The 22279-nt window shown below is 31.9% G+C and overlaps 1 protein-coding gene across 5 annotated transcripts in view; it reads right to left on the bottom strand.

Moving 5' to 3' along the window:
• The window catches only part of LOC100866510 (autophagy-related protein 16), a 163767-nt gene that overhangs the window by 47695 nt on the left and 93793 nt on the right, over positions 1-22279 (bottom strand). For 2 of the 5 annotated variants that reach the window (XM_086907121.1, XM_086907124.1), the window contains one exon: positions 10186-10263. The exons of 2 other annotated variants lie outside the window; for them this stretch is intronic. In XM_086907121.1, coding sequence (XP_086763247.1) covers positions 10192-10263 — 72 coding nt within the window. In that variant the 3' untranslated portion in view covers positions 10186-10191. Of the gene's footprint in view, positions 1-1930; positions 1973-10185; positions 10264-22279 lie in introns of those variants that run through there. One more of the 5 variants, XM_086907123.1, reaches the window with a different exon arrangement.

The raw sequence follows: 22279 nt of genomic DNA, 5'->3' as shown, positions 1-22279 counted from the left end.
CTCCCGAATTTACTTCGCGTCAAACCGATTTAAATATTCTTTAATTTCTATTTCTATTCCATTATTGCATTTTTGTCAGATTTGTAAACTACACGTATCCTCCCTCTTTCAGTGAAGAATTTTTAAGCGTACGAGGGGATGTGGAAAGGTTTCGGTTTCGAAATTGATGGCCGATCTTCGGAACCGGAAGTCAAGTTGATGGACCGAGCGACGATAAGGTTACAGAAGGGTGATCCAGGACGGTTGAACGGAATACAAATTTTCCTCCAGATGAGTGATGTCGAGAAGTTTCCACTTCGTTATTCACTCTGCCGGGGTTATCCACCAACCCCCTCCCCCGTGATATCGATATCCGCGTCTCGAGATTTTCTCTAAAATTGGAATCCGTGCAACAAATTTGTTTCGTTTTCCACCGCGGCGCTGGGAGAGGTGCAAAGTAAATCGATATCGAAGGGATGATAAAAAAAAAAGAAAGGAAGACAGAAAGGAAAGAGAGTAGAGGGGAAAAAAAGTCATCGTGGTTTTCGTTCGAGTGACGAGCCATTGGCCTTGATAAAGGCCAGCGAAATAAATCGTGAGCAAAGAGGAATTTGTTTTTTACTTTAATGTGTATTTATTTTAAAGAGAGAGAGAGAGAGAGAGAGAGAGAGAGAGAGAGAGAGAGAGAGGTTAAATCTTTGAACGAAGCGCGAATGAAAATTTCATGGTAATATTCGGTTTGGGAATTAAAGGAGAGGAAATTTCAATCAAATACGTGAAAATGTAAGGGTAGTTCTTTGGGATGATATTTTAATAACCCACTTGTTGCCTTGGTAGATGTTACGTATTTAGAATGATGGATTCTATTTCATATTTAAGAAATAAATATTGGAACGATATTTAATCTCTTTATCCACTTTTTTGTGATAATCGCGTATAAATAAATGGTTAGAGTAATAAGATGGATTATTATTTTCAATAAAAAAATCATAAATCAAATAAGTTTTATTCCGTTTGTAAATGAAATTTTTCTGTACTTTTAAATATGGAACGAAATATTCGAATGAACCATTTATATTTCGAGTATTAAAAAAATTAAAGATAAATGTTTGTGTCTTGTTCAATAATTTTAGAATGAAAGAATTGAAGAGAACTCACAATACCAACTTTATTTTTATATAACAAAATTTTAAAAAGCTATTTATTTCATTCTTTTTTTTTTTTTATTTTTCTCTAAAACGCTACAACTATTGAAATCAAATTTCAATATTATTTTCCGCGCTCCTTTCTTTGTTCTATTTATTTAGAACCTATTTTTTTTTAAATCCAAATCCATTTATTTAGATTCAAATTTTTATTAAACGGTATAAAAATTTTTATTGGAATTGTTTTTCCAGAAATTTGAAAAACAAGAATGGATAGCGAAGAGGATATTTATTGAATATTTATGAGAAATTGTAATCATCTATAATCAAATGATATTAATTAATAATTAAATAAGAATTGAACGAGAAAAAATATTTTTAAAAATTGATAAACTTGCTTTCGAATAATCGTACACTTTAATATAATATAATGTAGTTTTATCCAAGACTCCATATAATTAATTTTTAATTGAATAAAAAAATTAAATAATATTTTTCTTCTATATGAATACTTCAAACTAATGAAGCTAAGATTCAATGGTTAAGAATAGCATTTCATTTTCCATGGACGCAAGAAGACTCATTAGGAATGCAGTGACGTCGTAATGAACGATGCATTGTTACCCCAACATTTAATGCTTCATGGATTAATAATCACGCGTTTCGTCATTTAACCAATAAATTACGGATATGATTCATAGCGAACCGCAGTATGACTTAATGAAGATCCATGGAACAGAAAACCACAGCATGATGTGTATACATACATTTCGATGGAGCAATATTGCCTTGTAATTGAATTCAACATTGCGTAATTACACGCCTCGGCCATTTGAAAATTTTCCAGCCTATCGAAAATAAGATTTATTACGTCAATATTAAGTGTAAACGTGTATAAACGTGTATAAAAATTGGGAATTGATGAACAATAAAAAAAAAATAAATAAATAAATAAATAATGAAGCATTAACGCATGAAATACTTTATTCGTATAAAGTAATTTTTTATTAAAATTTAATTATTCATTATATATGTTAAGATTAAATTTAAAATCAATTTTGTTGGATATAGGTGTAATCGTAATTTATCTCTCTCAATCCTCCACTTTTATTATAAAATCTAAAAGCAATTGAGTAAAATCAAAATGATAATTGATAACCTACATTCTTGCTTTTTTATTTTTCTAAATAAAATCATTAATACACCAATAGCCTATAATTGTTATTTAATTTTTAAATATACCTTTCAATTTTTGTTTTATTAATGAAATACATCTTATATTATTTAATGAAATATAGATAAAGATGGTGAAATTTTTCGTGGCATTTTAAATATGTCCTCAAACACGAAGCAATTTTACGAATATAAATATAGATTATAATTAAGAAATGACACGTAATAAATTCATACGACGAGATATTTACAGTAACATAACGCGCTTTTCTCTTAAGATAAAATTGCCGAAAATAAAACGCAGGCGGGCGAAGGAAATAAGAAGAGAAGTGCGGTCAATAAGTTGCAAGTTGCGTTGTTCGGGTACAATTTACGAGGGGGATAGCCGAGCGAATAAAAAAGTACTCCAAGTCCTACTAAGTCTTCCGGTAATAAAAAGAACAACCCTTCGTTCGTTCTTTAGTCCCGAAGGCTCGACTATTAACCGACACGTCTCCAGCTTCCTTAATAGCCCAAAGTCCAGTGGCCAAAGAGAACGGAGGATATTCGTGCCAAGGAAGTTACTTCCCGTATACTTTATTCCATTCAACGTCCAGCTTTTGTCGCGTCTCTCGTTAATTGTTTCCCCAAATCCGTGAACTTTGGTCAATTGTAGTTAGAAAAACCATGATAAATATTCATGGCACAATGATGTGACGTGAATTTTTATCCGTGGAGTTAAAAAATAAACGCGATGAAATATATTTGTTTATGCAAAAGTATTGGTGATTATCAAGCATTGCATATCCCTTCTACGTTTTTTAATAATAAAATATAATCAATCGTGGAATGTTTCTTTCGAATTATCGAATGATAAATCTGTTATGTTTGTGATGCACGAACATGAATTCTGAAAAATTTTTTAAGAAGAATCTAATTTAAAACTCAAATAGAATTCAAATAGAAATTATACAAATTTGTATTTGCAATAATTTTGAAACGAAATAATGAAACAAAAATGAATATTTAACTGGGGTAATAAAGGATGATATGTCGTTTCATGATTTATTTTATTAGATTTTATTGTATAAAGAATAAAATTTAAAAAATTTAAGTTATTCGTGCCAATTAAAAGTTAAATATTAATAATAATAATAAATACCATATAAAAATATAAAAATGATTAGCACTTAGCATAGATGAAGGAAATCCGATCGAAGCTGTGAACGCTTCGATCAGCAGTTAAGCACAACCATTCACAACCACTTATAATCATTTCCACTGCTTCGACAATATGATATCAAATAAAATTTAATATGGAAATGGATGACAAAATTAACGCGACAAAAAATGCCAATTATTTTTTGCACGCCTATTTTTATTCTAAATCACGATTAATTAAAAAATCATGGCCCCTCGATGGCAACTTTTGAAAAAGAACCAAAATATGCAATAATAATTAGATCTTTACGAACGAATAATTTTTCTCGTGCTGAGCTATCGTAGTACAAAACTGTTTTTGAAAATCTTAATCTTTGCTTTACTCTAATATTCTTTTTCTTTGAAAAATCCTCTTAAATCTTAGAGAAATGTCATTTTTAATATATACACTTTTATTGCAACTGGGGATTAGTATAAAATTCCTCGTAAACATTGCATTATATTCACTTGAATATAGTGTCAAGTTTCGTTTTAATTTTGCTCTCGAATCACTTACAGCAGGGAACGCGAATATATATATTCATAAATTGATATAACTCCGTAATATCGATCAGTTATTAAGGAAGAAAATCTTGTTTATTACCATTGCTCGAGTTTCCTGGAAGAAACGCGACGAAGCTGGACGTTATCCGGAGAGCAGAGATAGTTTCGTTATTTATAGAATTCAAGTTTGCCGAGACTGTAAGAGAGCGCGATATATTTTAAAAGTTGGGCCAACTCTCAAAAAGTGCAAGACACGATGCAACTTATAACTGTACTTCTCGAGCAAAGGCATTAAATGCTTTACACCTCTATTTTATTCCCCCTCGCCCCACTTTAGTCACTCTCTTAGGTGTAGTAAGTCAGGATTAGGGGATATACCTTTCAAAATGACAATTTACATAACTTGTGTACCCTTCTTTATTTTTAGCCATACTATAAATCTATGAAAACGAAAAATACGTAACAACATGGAAAAATATCCGATATCAAAGTTGGAAAATTTTAGAGGATAAATTTGAAGAGAGTAAATTTTTCTTAAATCATATGTATTTTTGATATTCGATGATATTCAATATCAGTATCGTGTTAATTCGGTGTTAAGCATATGAGACCCAGCTATTACACAAAATATTTATGCTGTACTCATCGATGTTTCCTTCGATTCGATATACCACCATAAACCTGATCCAGTAAAAGGATCTCTTATCAAATATGAAAGCAGTTTAGGAACAAGGATAACTTCACTTCACTGGAATGAGAATTTCACAAACAGTAGATATACTTTCCTATAATGTCGCTATTTTAGAGCGCATTATCTTGTAAAACGGATAAGCTGTAAATTCATTCTTGTGGTTCAGGTTCAATGGAACGAGTAGTTAATACCACTTGTACATCATGCTTGAAAATTAATCGAGCTTCATTCATCGATTTCTCGTTACTTACGAATGATGATACTAACTTTATTTACCACAAACTTAATCTCATTTGATTTCTAATTCCAATCCCAAAAGTTGATATTCTAATTCTTTTTAAATTTTCATTGCAATTTTCTGTCCATTATTTAGAATACATTTCAAAAGATAATTTAAACAATTTTTGTTAACTATTTATATTTGAAATTATAAAAGTATCTTTGAATGAAATTGGTATATAATCGATAAACAAATTCGAAAAATCTAATCTGATTAAAAATTGATAGTTTTCAGGTGAATAATCAAAGAACAATGATACATCACAGTTTAAAACAAGAATTAGAAACAAATTGAAATGCAACAAATCTAATGTTAGAAATGATTCTTTTTTTCAGAAATTCCAATACAACTCTCGTGAATTACATTTTCGAAAATCCTGAAATTATCGACTTGCAAGATATCGATCTAATCCCTATTAGATCCCTGGCGTATTCGAAATCTCGACACATTTCTCGCTTGTTAGAAGAGTCTAAACGTTTCGCTAATTCGAGAAGAAATTCGCTTACCGATAAAATCCATCTGAATATAAACAGAAGAAGGTAAGAACGCGCGAATGAAAATTTCGCAATTTATCTCAGAAATAGGAGATAAATCGCGCCCGTATCATAAACCATGTCGCACCATAATTATTCTCAACGAACAATTTGGCGAGCTTCTAGGGTAATAAAATCAGAAGATTTTCAACGTAGAAATTCGTTAAAAGGACAGGACACTTGCATAACTAGCGACATCAATTTTCTTCTCTTGTAACAAGAATTCCATCGATGAAAAAGGATGCCACTTAATTCATGCGGCTATTAGATTGTTCAAGGCTCGAATATCTTCTCGCGCGCATTTGTATTACTCGTGTTACGTTGTAAATTATTTTCTCGCGTATATCGGTAGACCCTATGAAACGTAGAATGTGTTTAACGCACAGGAGGTAATTATATATGTGTGCCTTTTATGCTTTTAATTGTGTACACGAATCATCATTCTCTTCTCTTTATGCAATTCCACTTTGGATATGGCGATAATGTTTAATTTGTGAATCGTTGTTATTTCAATTGAAGTATAATTCCATGAAGATGAAATTTAAATTCTAGATATTCTATGAGTAATGCGAAAGGCTTCATATTTAATAGGAAAATATGTCAATATATTTCAAAATAAATATTTCGTTTTCGATTAAAATAAAAAATATTAATTTAAATTGTTTGCATTTTTTAAGACCATTTAAAATATATTGAGTTATAATAAGAATATGATGTGATATATTATATATTTAATATCAATAAAATTTTATCCATATTTTTCTGTGTTATAAATTTGTTGTAAATTTAATTATTTTATCACAAAAAATGATAATTTAATAATAATATTATCACTTTTTATTCAAATATTTTGTAAAGCACAGTACGAACGGAAAGCAATGAGTATTGGTTAACTAAAAAAAAAACTCATTTAGACAGATAAATCGAGAGATTGTGATTAATCGAAAATGTTTGAATGAGATTTAAATATTTAACTCTGAAAATTACTCCTCAAAACATTGTTTCCACGAAATAGGCAGCTGTTAATTTAAGTACTTTCCCTAGTTTTTCAAATCAAAAGATGAAATGAAATCAATTCGTAAAATTTATATTCTCTTAGAATATCAAAAAATGTATGAAATTCTTTTTATCGGATATAAAATTGTGTTCTGAAATTTCGACCAATAAAATGTTCTATACGAATAAATAATAGCCACGATCGAAAATATGTAAAAAATAGAATGTAGATAACAAAGAAAATAAACGAATAAATAAGACTGAAAAATCAATAATACGAGATAGAAAATTAATTAATAATTAATAGATTGAACTTTGAAAATATTAATCTTTCAATTCCAAATTTTTTTTCAATGTTTTATATAACAATCATACAATCCCCTCACAAATTCAACGATTTTAACATTCTTCTTTTTTTGTTTCAAATAAAACAAATACAAATAAATTATTATTTATAACGAGATATTACCCCATCCATTAATAAATAATACATAAGATGATAACAAAAAAATACTTGCAACTCATAGAAATTTTTTCCTTTTTAATTCCTTCCGCTATATCTTTTAAAAATATTAATTCTTCGATCCACATTTATCAGAATCCTTTTACCCCTTTGCAGTAAACAATTATGAATCGTACTTCTTCATCATCCTGCTGGATGCACACGTACAAAAAAAAAAAAAAAAAAGAAACGAAATAATTTCCAATCGATGAAAACAACGCGTCCTTGAGGTTTGCCTCGTCAAACGTTAGATTTATTTCTCGTCCGAGACAAAAAAGTGGCGCGCACCCCGTACGAAATTTATGAGCGTTTTGATATAAGCCCTGGCGAGTATCGAGCCGATGGAAAACTGTATCCAATGTCGAACAAAATTGCGGAAACAATATATATTCGAGGGACGACTGGATGAATAAACGGGCTTGTCTATCGATTTTCGGATCGATGGGTAGGTACTGTTTCGTTTGCCTTCAATCCTCGCAAGAGGTCCGGGCGCGCCACCACCCTCTACGCGGACCGCCCCCTGCTCGTTTATTGGTTTCAGTCTAAAAACAATGCCCTTACGCAGCCGTCGTCCCGCTCCACGATGGATGTAACGTACACTTGGCAAAATTGTGGTTCGAGCGCGCGACCTAACGCAGTATTTCATCCCCCTCGATGACAGCAATATTTGCCCAATGCAAATTCATAAAACGGATATAGAGTGAGCCCGTAATTCGTGCCGCTACGAGTGAGAGAGGGAGAGAGTCATCAGACTTTTTCTCCTTTTTTCTTTCTTTCTTTTTCTTTTTTAATCAAATAAAACGAAGGCAAACGATATTTTCTTTAAATTTTCGAGGAGGAAAAAATTATCGAGGGCGCGGCAACAATGGTGGAAATATTTACGGCGACTCGAATGTTTGTTAGGCGAATTTAATTTTAATATTAATAGGAGTGGAGTGAAAGGTATTTTTCTTGTTTTAATTTTGTTGTCAATCGGAGTTCGATGAGTGAAAAGACTGCTATTAGAATTTAATAACATAATTATGAGAGATTATTTCGAAAAATAAAAAAATATAATGTTATATATAAAAATCATTTAATCCGACATAGCAAAATAATTCTACGATTATTGAATGATTCTCGTGTACTTTTAGCGAAAAATAAACCTAAAGAAGTGACATACATCCTATCGTTGAATAAAAATTTAAACGTGGAATAAGAATAGATGAATATAATCACTATGATAATAATAAAAAATTGAATTGATTTTTCAACAAAGTCCATTTTGTTTCATTCCATCAATCAATTATCGATTCCCTCCTATCAATTCATCGCATGCATATTAATTCTTTTACGATATATTTTATATATATTTAAAAATTCTTCAAACATGAAAATCTATTATATATTGTTATCTTCGCATTCTCGATTTACAAAAGTATTTGCAATTACAATGTGAAATTTGATATTCGACCGATTGTGAAAGAGAAAAACAGTGGGTATTGATCAGTTCGGTGAATCAGTAAAATATTTACGTCAAACACAGGTATGGCCAACAAATATTCAAAGATCGTTTTTGTGAAAAATAAATATTGTGGAGGAAAAATTTATAGCGCAGTTTCGACTCATTTTCGAAAAAGGAATCGCCTAGCACAATAAATTACGTTTTCTCTTTGTATGTAAATTTCAAAAAGCGATATAAAAATTATTCAATCGATAATTATACGAATACTAAAATAAATTTCAATAAAACGTAAATTTCTTGAAAAATTAATAATTGAGTTGTATTTGTTGCCACTTAAATAATAATTAATTAAGTCCAAGTATATCAAATTAGATTATAGTCTCTAATAAAAAGATTCAAACATAATTATAAAATGAAAAAGAAAATGTAACAACATTCCGATTACATATCACGAATGAAATATAACTTTTTTCACTTAAAAACAATGGACACAATTTTTGATAAAATTTAAAAGAAAGAGAAAAAAAAATAAACGAATGAAATTTTATACTTCGTATAAAAGAACTTTGGAAAAAAGAACTTTTCGATAAATCGATCTTATGAAGCGTTGATTAAACATCGAGCAGGAACATTACGCGAAACAATATTCACCTTTCAATCAAATTCATCTCTTACTTTTCATCACAATCATTGATTTCGATGTAACGTAACTGTATGCAATTACTCAGTTCGTCAAATTTATCTAGTTTACCAAACGTAAACCGAAATATCTCGAGCGGAGAGTGTCGACAAACTGTCGAAAGTAATTTAACAAACGGCCACGATTGGAAAGCAATTTCAAAAATTTCAAAATACGTGCGTGAATTTGTTTGTCAATCGAAAGAATCTCGTAGAGAAGCTGAAAAAAAATCTCAAAGCGAGATCTCTCTCTCTCTCTCTCTCTCTTTCTCTCTCTGTATACTTACATGCGTAGCCAATAGATGGCGCAAGAGGAAATTGGCGGCGAAACGACGAGGTTAGAATCAAAAAATATTCTTATCCATGGTAAACCTCCCTCAAATATTCCTTTGAAACGACTAAAGCACGAGAAAGAAAGATCGACGACATGTATTCTCGTGGATAAACTCAAGAATTGTATCGCGGCCAAAAAATATCGCCACAAAAAACAACAATTCCCGCAAATGGCAAATTTGAATGTTGTTTGCGTGTCCCTGCATGGTGCGTTTGCAATATCGATTTGTTATTCAAATCTTACGATTCTGACTGATTTGAGTGAATGAAGCAGAGTGATGTTTTGATTATTTTGTTGATATTTGGAAAAATAATTTGAAATAAATGATAATTTTAATACTCTTTTTTCGATATATTTCAATTTTGGATATTTTCTTTATTTTTCAGAAAACTTGTGAAATTTTCTTTTCATTCGTTGAATGAATGAACGAATGAGAGAGAGAGAATATTTCTAAAGCGAATATTTCTAGATCTAATCTATTGCATAATTTAAAAAAGATCTGTTTTGATTTAGTTGATTAATTGATTCAATTTCGAAATTTACTATCTCATATATTAATATGAATTGAATAAATTGAAAAAGATTAACAAAGATTTATTTAATAGGCTTGCTATACTATACAATTAGAACAATCTTGCGATAAAAAAATTATAGATATTTCTTTTTATTTTACGTTATTATTTAGTATATTTCTATACTATTATTAAATTCCACGCTAATGTTAATAAATTCTATGCTATATTCTATGCAAATTTACATTAATATTAGAAATCTCATGAACTCACTTAGTAATAATTTACGAGTATCTTCATTGGAACAATTGCCCTAAAAAGAAATGAAACAATTATAAAAAGTAAATATAACAATAGTTTAATATTATCAAATTAATTAAATTGTAAGAGGTTTTCATCTTTAACAAATATCCGAACGAAAAGAAATGTTTACGTAAAACTTGAAAATCCATTAAGCTTAACGTAATAATCTTCATTTGGAGAAAAGTAATGTTGCTCTGAATGCCTAATACTTTTATCTTACTTGAACAGCAAGGCAAGAAATATCCTTGTTTACTAAAACTACTGCTATCTTGTATCTTCCAATGATCATAATGGGCATTAAATTTGTATTTATAGTAATGCTGGACTTAATCATAAATTCAGCCAAATAATTGAAATCGCACGAAATTAAACAATAATAAACTAAAGATGGATAATCGTTTAATTTTAATTTAACATAAACTACATATGAGAATGGGACTCCAAACTGAAAACCAACTTCTCTTTCAAAAATGTCAAATTAATATTGAAAAAACTAGTAAAAAATATATATATTTTAACAAAATATTAACTTTATAAAAACTTTTTAATCTCCCTCTCTCTTTTCTTAAATTTTCTCAAATTTCAATAAACTTACATTATCCCCACTAATTCTCTCAAACTCTACTTTCTCACGAAAGAAACTTAAAAATTCATGTATCGACGCGTTCAACCATTTCACGCATCATCTCAACAATCAGATCCCTTGAGAATTTTTACCAAACACCATCATTTCCTTGCTCTCCAAAGTTTCCATAAAGATATCGAACGCACATCTCCCACTAATTGAAATCTCTCGAGCCATAGGAGCGACTTGTTCGACCATCGGGGAACTTATTACGTCGAAACAATTTGGAGAAGCGATATTGTTGTGGCTCGAAGCGGCGAGGAAGGAGATGAAGGGACAGCGACTATTCGAAATGGAACGCAGAAACGCGAAGTTGGGCGCAGATAGCGAGAAACGGAGGAAACGGAGGAAGATGGAAAGGGTAGATCGTTGGTTGGCAATATGTCGCTTCTGGACTCCTTGGGGATGGTTGGGAGACGATATACCACTTCATTGTTCATCATGGCGTACCCAGTTCTAGTTTGAGCGCGAAGCTCAAAAGCAATGCTTTTCTTACGGCTCCCTAATCTGGCTTAGGGCGAGCCAGACGATACTCTTGCTTGCTTTCATCGCTTCGATCTACAAGAAACCTGATGGCTCTAGGAGTAACGTGATGTAATAATTTGTGTAAGGTAGTTGGGACAGAATTGATAATGTGTAGTGACAATAACGGAATGGATGTAAAGAATTTTCAGTTAATTAATAAATGGATAATTGTGGCTGGATAGTGTAATAATAATAGGACTATCCTCTTTAAAGAAGGTTTTAATCGATTTGAGATGTCCACGATGAAATATTTTTTACGAATATTTAATGCGTAAAATTGTTTAATAATGATCTTTATGTAGTTCTAAATGTTTTATGGTACGTAATTTATAATATATTTATTATAAAAACATGTGTTCGCATAATTGAAACTCCATTCGACCGTGGTTGGAATAATAGGAGCTCAGTTATGAACTATGTATATATATATCTGAAGCTAAACATTAACTTGTTCATGCAAACAAAGTACGGATAAACAATGTGCTGTTGTATTGTATTGGGCTAAGTGGAGAATTTCTGATACAGGGAGTGTGGCAAGTGTTTAAAAGGCTGACTTATTATACAATTTATCTACTGTTCGATGGAATCTATGTATTACTATTAATATAGTATATTTTAACCGAGTAATGTATTTTTATTACGTTGTTTTGTATGCACGATATTGTGAATTTTTATTGTAAATAAAGAAATATTTTCACAAATATGAAACATTTCAAAAAACGTTTGATTTCAAATAAATTTTTTGATGAAAGTATTCTGTCAAATTTTAATTAATAATTTCCAGGACTTATTCCCTATGAAAGTTATTTACGAATATGTTCCAGTACAAATATTACATTTGATGAAATTCGCGTATATTTTTCATTCATCTACGTATTTTACAAATAATAATAGATATTTATCGATAAAGGAAATTGTTGAAATTAAGAAATTTAATTACAATGTAATTATAATTTTACACACGCCCTTTGTTTTCAAATCAAAATTAATAATTAATAATTCTCCATCTTTGAAAATATACTAATCTTTAATTACCAATTAATTATTAATATCCCTTGATGAGCAAATTATGCATCCAATATTTTTCAATTCTCTACATGTATCGAATATTCTATCAAAATTGACCCGTTATATCAAAAATGTACTTCTTGTTAATTGGAAAAATCGAAAAACGAATACTAAACATAATGGAACGTATTCGATAGCAACACGGTTGAAATGAAGCCAACTAAGCGTGATATGATTCGAGGGAGTGAAAAATTTGGCAAAATCGGCGATCGCATCAATTATTAGACCGAGCAAAAAAATATTCACAAAGGAAAATGGCGAGGTCTCATCATCCGCAATCGCGTTTATACCGGAAAAATTGCGGGGAATCCATTTTGCTTGAACCGAACCGCACTTTGATGCGGTGAAAATTGCTTGAAATCCGTTTTGCTTGAACCGTGGCGCGTCTACAACCATGATATAATTCCGAGGAAAAAATTCTGCTGCACCGATTAAACTCTATGTTACGTCAAAGGAACATTTTTCTATACCCGCGCGTCAATCCGCCGAAAGGGGTGAAAAAAGACATCTGCTTTTTTCGCAGATTTTCCTTTCTATCAAACCACATAAATTATCAACAAAATTCGAATTGTCTGAAATATCATCTGAAAGAAATGGATCTTGAATTTTGATATTATTTGAAATTAAATATTTTTAATTAAGTTAATTAAGTTAATTAAATAATAATAATAATTAAATATTTTTAATTATTATTCTTTATTCATTTAGTTAAGACAAGATTCTATTGTCAAAAGATTTTCAAATTTAATTGAAATGTTATTACGCGATATGATTGATACATGATACCGAGCAAGATAGAATTATATTACCAATCGAAAATTAAAAAAAAATCAAAGAATACTGACGCATAACTATGCGCAATAGAGATCATAAAATTAGAAACAGAAATTTATAAAATGATCGATTCTTGAACAACAATTGATTTTGAATTATGCATAAACAACGAAATATTACATATTTAAGAAATAAATCCTCAACCATAATTACATCGTTTAACAGATTTTATTATAAATAAAATCAAAACGAATTACACATCCAAAAGAAGAAGGAAACAAAAGTTTAAAAAAAAAAATAATAAAAAAAACCAACTCGATATCGCAACATAATAAAAAGCAAACGAAGAAAGAAAGGAAAGGCAAAAATTTAAATTAAAGGAAATAGCTCGAACCGTTATATTTCATCCGCATCTCAATATTTGCAATTGTATCTGGCTAAAATTCGCCAACTTTTAATTTCGTACAACATTCGAGACAACCGGCGCGTCTAAAAACCGTCGCTCCCTAGTTTGCTAACGTTCCTCACAAATAAAGGGTGAGGGCGCAAATACAAGGGGTGAAAATATTTTTCTAATCGATCCCTGGCTTCCCTTCCCTTCCCTTCCCTTCCCTAGGCCAATCCCAACGAACAAACGATCGACGAACGACGTCGATCGAACGTCATTCACGATTAAAATAAAATGACTTTAATTAACACGATTTAATCCATGAGCGGAAGAGAGAAAGGGAAGGGGCGAGGCGCGAGAGACAAACGAGGGAAAAGGGAGGAACAAAAACGGGGAGCGGATCTGGTTGCGTGTCCGATCGTAATGATTACACGCCTACCAGATAAAACGACGGCTGGTGACGACACGTTAAACCATCATTCGAATCCGGCTCTTTGTTGCGCGCGTGCGAGTTTAATTACACGCACCACGCACAGGTATTACAGTGGCGTCGCCAGGGTGCGCCTGTACTCTGACCGAGTTGCGACCAGGTGTGCGCGGTTGTACACCTGGTGATGAGAAAATCGGGCTTGCCTTTTTTTCGGGTTTTAGAAAACTGTTTCTGTGGTTTTCTTTTTTTTTTTTTTTTTTTTTTTAAGGATGAGTGAATTTGTGCATTAGCGGAGCGAAGATGTTCGTGCAAATGGAAATTTTTGTGAATTCCATTAGAAGAATAGAATTTTAAATAGAAATTTATTTTTATATCTTTTGACGCTCGTAATTTATTTTGTACATCTTTTCTTTTTTCCTTTTTCGTATATCGTGTACATTTTGTAAGCTTTTATTGTTACATTCAAATTTTAATTGTCCAATTGTTGGAAAACTAATGTAATAAAATATAAGCTAAGTTTATTATTGTATTCGATATCGAGATATATTGATATATGCTTTCAAATTATAGACATAGTAGTTGCTTGATATGAAAGACTCGTTAAAGAATTAAAGTTCAATATTTAATTATTTATGAATATTCGATATTCGAAATAAAGTGGTACTTATGATATTCAAGGAGTTAAAGTGTTATTGAAGACACAAATTTAAAAGCATTACAATGGAAGGAATGATAATATGGAATGTCTACGTGATAATACAAATTTATCACTGACAAGGTGAAGAAAGTATGATAAATGGTTGAAGTTTATTGTTTTCTCTATTTTTTATCACTCTTCATAGCACTTTGAGCAAACTTTGTAACTTTAACAAAAAAAAAAAAAGGAAGAACGAAAAGTTTAAGACGCACCTTTTTTTTTTATTTTTTCTCCAATAAAAGTCTTTCATAACTGATAACCACTTGCTTTAACCGTTTAAACTTCTTTTCAGAAAATCCAAGTTTTCCTAACAAACTCTACTCCATTACACGCTCTGATTTTATCATCGAATTCATCTTCATCCTCTAGTTAATCGTGCAAACGAAATATTCCATGATTGATTCATCTGAATCTAGCTTAAATAAACAACTAGTTTGGGTAAACAATCTTCGTAAATTTAACTTATTTTTAAAATCTAATTGAAAATATTTTTCATCAATTTTGATCTAAAACGAGAATATATTATCAATATTTCGTACGAGATTGAATATTTATTAAAAATTTTATAATGCAAAATTCTAAAATTTATAATTATTACAGAAGAGGTATCATAATAAAAAGTTATTATACAACAAATAATTTTTCTCTTCTTATATGAATATATATTATAAATCACGATTAGGCCTAGCCTGCCTCGATAATGTTCCTTTAGATCTGTTATTAATTAATGTAACTTGCCAAGTTATCCCAAGTTACGTACCAATGGCACAACATCAACGAGTCGCTCACATCGTCGTTCTGGTCTTTGTGACGACTTTGACACTCCGCAACTTCAATTTCCTACCCCGGAGAACTGGTAAGAAACTTTACGCAAATTTTAAGCGAGTCGCGTACCACGAATGGATTCGCACGATCGATTGTACAAAACGAGTAACGAAATTTTGACACGATATAACGACGGAACATTATTTCCTTGGCAAAGTAGATTCAGAGGTAAATTTTTCAAACAAATTTTTATTTTCAAGGAAATCGAGTTTGGAGGGCGCCGTGTAAATACCGAGTTCCAACGTGGCTTCTCATTTTAAAAGCTACTCCACTATTTATGTCCGTGACACAGTTTTGCGGTGTAATTTGATGAAATGTTTAAGTACAGAGGAATATTATATGCAATGATATTCACGATTCTCTGATTCTTCTTTTGTAGAATTTTTATTTTTTGATGAATTATATTTATTAATAACTGCATCAGAACGTTATAAGAATTGATAATTGAATAATTATATCATGTACTTCGTGTTACTTAATTTCTGTTTGATTTAAAAAAGGGTATAAAAAGATGTAATCTTAAAAATGCATAGAAATATTTAATAATACGCGTTAATCGATTCTTTAACATTAACACAGAAATATTATGGAAAACTTCACGAATAACAAAATGAATGAACAAGTATTTCAAGAAAGAAATCTTCGTAATTATTTTGAAATAATATACGAGCATTCAACAAAACTATTGTAAGGAATACACACAGTACCGATTAAAAAAAGAACTCTCCTCCGACAGACGAACACTTCTTTCCACTTCTCCAACCCTCGACCTTGACTCGTCTCTTCATCCAATTCCCCTCCAAAAAAGTTGCCCACAAAAGCCACGACTAATCGACTTCTTCCTCCGATTATTTCACCAAACCAGCGAAAGCATCCCCCCATTAAACTTTCATTAAACATCCAGCAAATTTATCGAATGGAAAGAAAAATAGCTAGAAGAATAGACAAGAGAATGGAAGAAAAGAAGACAAGAGAAAGCACGAGAGGAAAATAGTTTACTTTTTTCATGCACGAGAGCATCTTCCGCTTTTTTTTTTCCTCCCCCAGGTTTTCATCCCTTTCATCAACCAGCCAGCGAATAGAAAGGGGACGCTGGTGGCCAGCAATAGGGAGGAACCGAGGTATCCGTCTGTTTCACTTGAAAAAGGCACTTTCCCGTGGCAGCACAATAACCAGGACTAGTTATGTACGTGCCTGAAATAAAACGGGACCTTCGTTCTTAAAGTGTTCTATCGCGCGCGTTGGAACGCGAAGCGAGACGCCATGTTTGGATAACAAAATCGATGGACCATAACGTGCAGGGGGATAGAGAAAAAGAGAGAGAGAGAGAGAGAGGGAGAGGGAGAGAGAGATCCCTTCGCAGATTGGATATTTTGCTGTATTTCTCTTCTCTCGCCCCTCTGGTTTCAGTCTGGTAGCCGAGACTGTGCCTTCACCGATGTTTATTTCATACCTGCCAATATCAGTGTTCGTCAAACGCGTTTGAAAACGGTACGGATAGAACCATCTTCCCCTTTGTATCGGTTCGCCGTCATAAGACAACGTGTATGAAATTGAATATTTGCAGCAATCTTTCATTTTCCCATTCCGAAAAGAAATCGAGCAAGTTGAAGATGGCATGGTCGATACGTCGATGAACATTTTCCCTTTTCGTTTTTTTCGTGTGACGAGGAAACACGAGTTGAAGAAAGTTGTGTGCGGAGCAATACCGATTTGATGAGGAATGCAATTTTGGCAGAACAATTTGATATTCTTTTTTTTTTTGCAGAGAAAAAAGATGTATCCTATGAAAAGAAACGAAAGGAAATGAATAAGTTCTGTAAGGGAAATTGTGTCCGTGTAAAATTGAAAATTTTTCGAAATGTTATGCAAAGGAAATTTGATAATCGTAATAATTGAAAATAAAAACGATAGAAATAGAAGTGAGAAGGATTTGGAACGTTTCTTTTGCAATTTTTAACATGGAATAATCAATAATATCGAAATGGATTATAAATATTATTCTCAATTTCATTTATAATATTATTAGTCTCAAAGAAACTATTCATATTTTCAAAGTCTTCGCTTTATATTATAAAATATACGTTTTCATTCGGATACAATGAAAATGCGAGAATAAAAATCCTATTATTATTAATTTTTAATCTTAAAACAATGAATAATCGCAAAGAGAAAATTTTATCGAGATGATATAAGAATGGAATTTTATACAATTAATATATTATTGAACAACATATAATTATTGAAACAACTAATTTTGATTCTCGAAATATAATATTCCTTTTTAACATCGAAACGTTGACAAACACGTGACGCGATACATTATTTTTAATTATCATTAGCATATCGATTGTGTTTATTATTAATACAAATTGATATTCAGTCTGAAATCGTTACGATGCATTCGGTATCCGTAAAATATTTAAGTTGAAATATCGTCTACTATGAACGACGATAATTTTATTCACTTTTAATTAATAATGATTTCACGGTAATACTCTGTCAATTACGTATAATCCTCGAAAACAATATCATTATGGTGATTACGAAGAATTACAATATGAATTACAAATACTGCTCGTTTCGAAATTTCCAAATAAAATCGGATTAACGATCGATAATGGACGCACGTGTTTTAGAAACTCGAAAGGGATCTATTAATTTATCAAAATTTAAAGCGCACTCTGTCACGTGGAATTAATTATGAGAGATACTTTACAGATACGTATTTTTCGCTCATTCCACTTGCTCACCTTCCAACGAACGAATAAAATGCTCGTCCATGTAAAATCAGTAGGATATATCAAAAATCGAAACGAGTGAAAAATATACGATAATAATATTTTACACATGTTTTCGTTTTTCGAGAAAATCGTGTTCAAAAAACTTGCCAAGTATAAATCAATTAAATAATTGAGAAGAGGCTATTCTACGTCACGAAAATGTATCAAAAGTATAGAATTAAATTTTTCTATTTAGAAGTTCGTTCTCGAGGAGTTAATCAAGTACATTACGTTTTCTCGAAAACGAAGCCTCGTATAAAAGAAAAGTATCATTCTTCATTTTAAGCTTATTCTCGTACGAATGAAAAATCAAGAAACCTATTCGTCTTGTATCACCTTGTATATCCATGGCATGCTCGAAAGTCACTAATGAGACTAAAACCGTTGACAAATTGTGGCTATAGCGAGATTATGATTAATAAATCGAATCCATTGCCAGATTAAAAGGAAACTTCCCTTTTATATTATCGTTAACGTTTATTGTCCATTAGAATGAGACAGAAGAATTCATCGAGTGAGAATCTTAGACAATCAAGATTCATTCTATTAGAACATTCGTTTCTCCGATTGAATTGAATCGTAGCTACAAACGAATTAATTTCCAGCAACACACAAGGGCCCAAGGATAGGTAATGGAATAAAAAGGATAAAAGGTTTTCCCCGCGTAAAAGCTGGGCGATCGGGTGTGAATCATTCCTTGTACCTGATACATGGAATTTCAAATAAGAACCACGTCCAATTCCGAATTCCGTGTAATACATTTTTCACTGTCAACCAGTTTTTCCATGCAATCGTTTGTCAATTCCAACGTGAAATTTTTTCGAACGCGCCGAATGCAAGACCGAAAATAAATTGATAAAGTTACGCGCGCAAAGTAAACAAATATAAAGGAAATAAAAATAAAAGTATAGAGTATAAAGTGAACAGAAGTAATGGTATAATTGTGGAATACTTGATACCGTTATTAATTATTATAATTATAGTAGGATGATGTTAAAATTACTATTATTGGATCAATTGATCTTTTCTTTTTATAATAAGTGATCTTTAATAATAATAATAATAATTTTTATTCTTTTTTTTTCACCAATTATTTTTTTTACAAATATATATTTATGAATTCCTCTTAAATTTTATGTACGTACATCGTCATACAAATCTTTTGAAATCGTATCATCTTTGAGAAACAAAAATTTTGAAAAAAAAAATGATTGAAGTTATCACTTATGATACTTATATTATTAACTGTTACGTATTTAATGCCACAAGTATTAAAACAAGTATTCCCATATTCATCATAATTAACATATATTGTTAAGAAAGAAATAAAAGAAAATTCTTTCTATTTCTTCGAAGCTAAAAATTTAACTTTCGAGATACAAATATAGAGATCAAAATTGTTTCATTTCCTTTTTCTATTTTTTTTCTTTTTCGATACACGTGGGATTAAAAAAAAGAGGCGAAGAAGAGAGAAACGCACGACACCCCATAGGATCATTTATTTGCTTTCGAAGACAGAAGGGAGCCGTTTCGCGTACGCACATTCCGAACGGAAAGGAAACAAAACATTTTTTTTACTTTTACGTAATTTACTTTCACGCGTGGAACGTGAAGCAACCCCGAGGGGATCGATATTTCACTGGTTGAAGCCAGCTTGGTGGAAAGAACGGCAGGCAATAGTCTCGGTCAGATGACGAAATAAACTACGCTCGAAGAGAATTATACTTTCTAAGATTGGTTTCGACCCAGAGAGGATGACGACAATCGATAGAAAATGGATCACAAACAGCTGATTGCAGACGACTGTGTTGATTTTAATCATCAAGCAATATTGTCCTGTTGGATTATTTAATTTTGACTTAATAAAAAAGTAATTAATATCGAATCATTTATAACCAATTTCTCGATGTCAAAAAAGTTTCTTATCTTTAAAGAACGTACTAATGCTTTAATAAGTACGATTTCCAAATTTAATTACTATAATAATTAAAAATGTAAAATTGATGTAATTTTTCATTAAACATAATTGTAATATATCTAAAGTTGAATGATGTAAATATAAAGTGAGATCAAATTTTAAATCCTCCCCCTCAAAATGGATTTCACATTCAAAATTAAACAACCCACGAAATCTAATCTAAATCCAAACATTCGAAATTCTAAGAATTCTTAAAACGTGTCCAAACGCGTTCAAAATCTCTATCGACAAGGTATTTCAAGTTGAACATACTCGAAATCCGCGGAAAGAGAGCGGAAAGGGAGGCAGCCATGTCAAAAAAAGAAGAGAAAAAAAAAAGAAAGAAAGAAAGAAAGAAAGAAGGAAAGAAAAAATCAGCGCTCGGATGAAAACAGCTCGAGATAAAGTCGTAGGTAAAAAGGCACGCCTAAGATCTGATCGAATGGAGGCGCAAGAGCAACCTCGGGAGATTATTTTCGCACGATGTGCTCCCGCGATCGCGATGCGGTGGCATCAGTCCGTAGAAGTGGTTCAAAGGTCGGCACACAGAGTTTCAAAAGTGGCGCAGAGAGGAGAGAAAAATAGGGAGGGAAAGCTCCGGTTTGGAAACCGATTTTCGAGTGTGCCGGATCCGTCCGTGTGGGATGTGCGCGACCCTTGTGTATTATCGTACACCCACGAAAGAAACCCATCCGCGAGCAACTCGGAAAGATTCCTCGAGTCACCGCATTTCGCTCGTTCAGGAAGGTTTGAACCTTCCTACGGACAATTTTCCTTTAAATACAGCAGGCAAGAATGGCCGTCCTTTGGTAACGATCCGTCCACTTCTCTCTCTCTCTCTTTATCTATCTATCTAGCTCTGTATCACTGTCTTTCTTCGATCCTAATGGACTCTTTCGAGAGAGCATGACGAGAGAGTCCGATCTTAAAACGAGACGAGGGTTTTTCATCTCGCTACGAGATTTTTGAAGGTATATTTTTTGTCCATTTTCTGCTGTTTGGAGGAAGACGATGGTTCAAATATCTTTTTGTCCATCTTTTTAAACTTTAATTTGTGGTTTATTGATACAAAATTTTTGATTCGATCGTCCAAGTCGAAAATTATATTTTTCGTAGGAAAAATTTGAAATAAAGCACAAAGTGTAATTAACGATGAGTTTAATTCAGCCGTTTGTTTTATTTTTATAAATTATCGGAGAGAGGTATAAGCGTTCATTTCCAATAATTTTCGAATGTATCAAAAAAAAAATCTTCAAAATTTGAACGAATATTTTTAATTGAGCGATACCATACTGGTATGTCCTTAATTTTCGGTTGATTCTTTCCCTTTTCATCCTATTATTTTACTCTTTTAGCGTTTCCTTTCAGACGCCGCGCTTTGACCATTCTCCACCCTCATCATCCCTTTTTCGAGGCCGAGAAAGCCACCGCACGGAGCAAACCTCTGTCCTAAATGATAAACTTTCCCCGCAGGGCTCAACCGCGAAAACTTCCCTTATAAAACGTCCACCGATAGGGAAAACATTTCAAAACTTCAACTTTCTATCCGCAACTTCCTACGCTCGATACTTTCCACCTTCTATCGGTTTTTCATTTTTATATCCCTTATATCCCGATCTCCACTCTCTCCACTCCACTCCAGTTTTATCCCGCGAATTTGATAAATTAACCGTATTAAATAAACGTCACGATTATCCATCCTGCCGAGATCAAGATTAAGGATAAAAAGAGAATGGATAAAAAAAAAAAAAAAAAAAAAAAGATAAAATTGCGTATCGATGAACGAGAAATTTTCCTAACGTTTCGGATCGTTAATGCAAATGAAACTCGCGGTAGGAGTTCTACTGTGCAAACAGGATTATACCGCGTTCATTAAAGGGTAACAAATTGCACGGTTATAAGAAAAAAATCTCCCACAGAGACGGAGGAATAAAGAACAATTTTAACCCGCAGC

Source organism: Apis florea, unplaced genomic scaffold (assembly GCF_048593485.1).
Source record: "Apis florea isolate Af1SG1 unplaced genomic scaffold, ASM4859348v1 contig_2748_pilon, whole genome shotgun sequence".
In the NCBI taxonomy this organism is placed as follows: Eukaryota; Metazoa; Arthropoda; class Insecta; order Hymenoptera; family Apidae; genus Apis; species Apis florea.
Note: the sequence above shows the minus strand (reverse complement) of the source record. Positions and strands in the feature narration are given on the sequence as shown.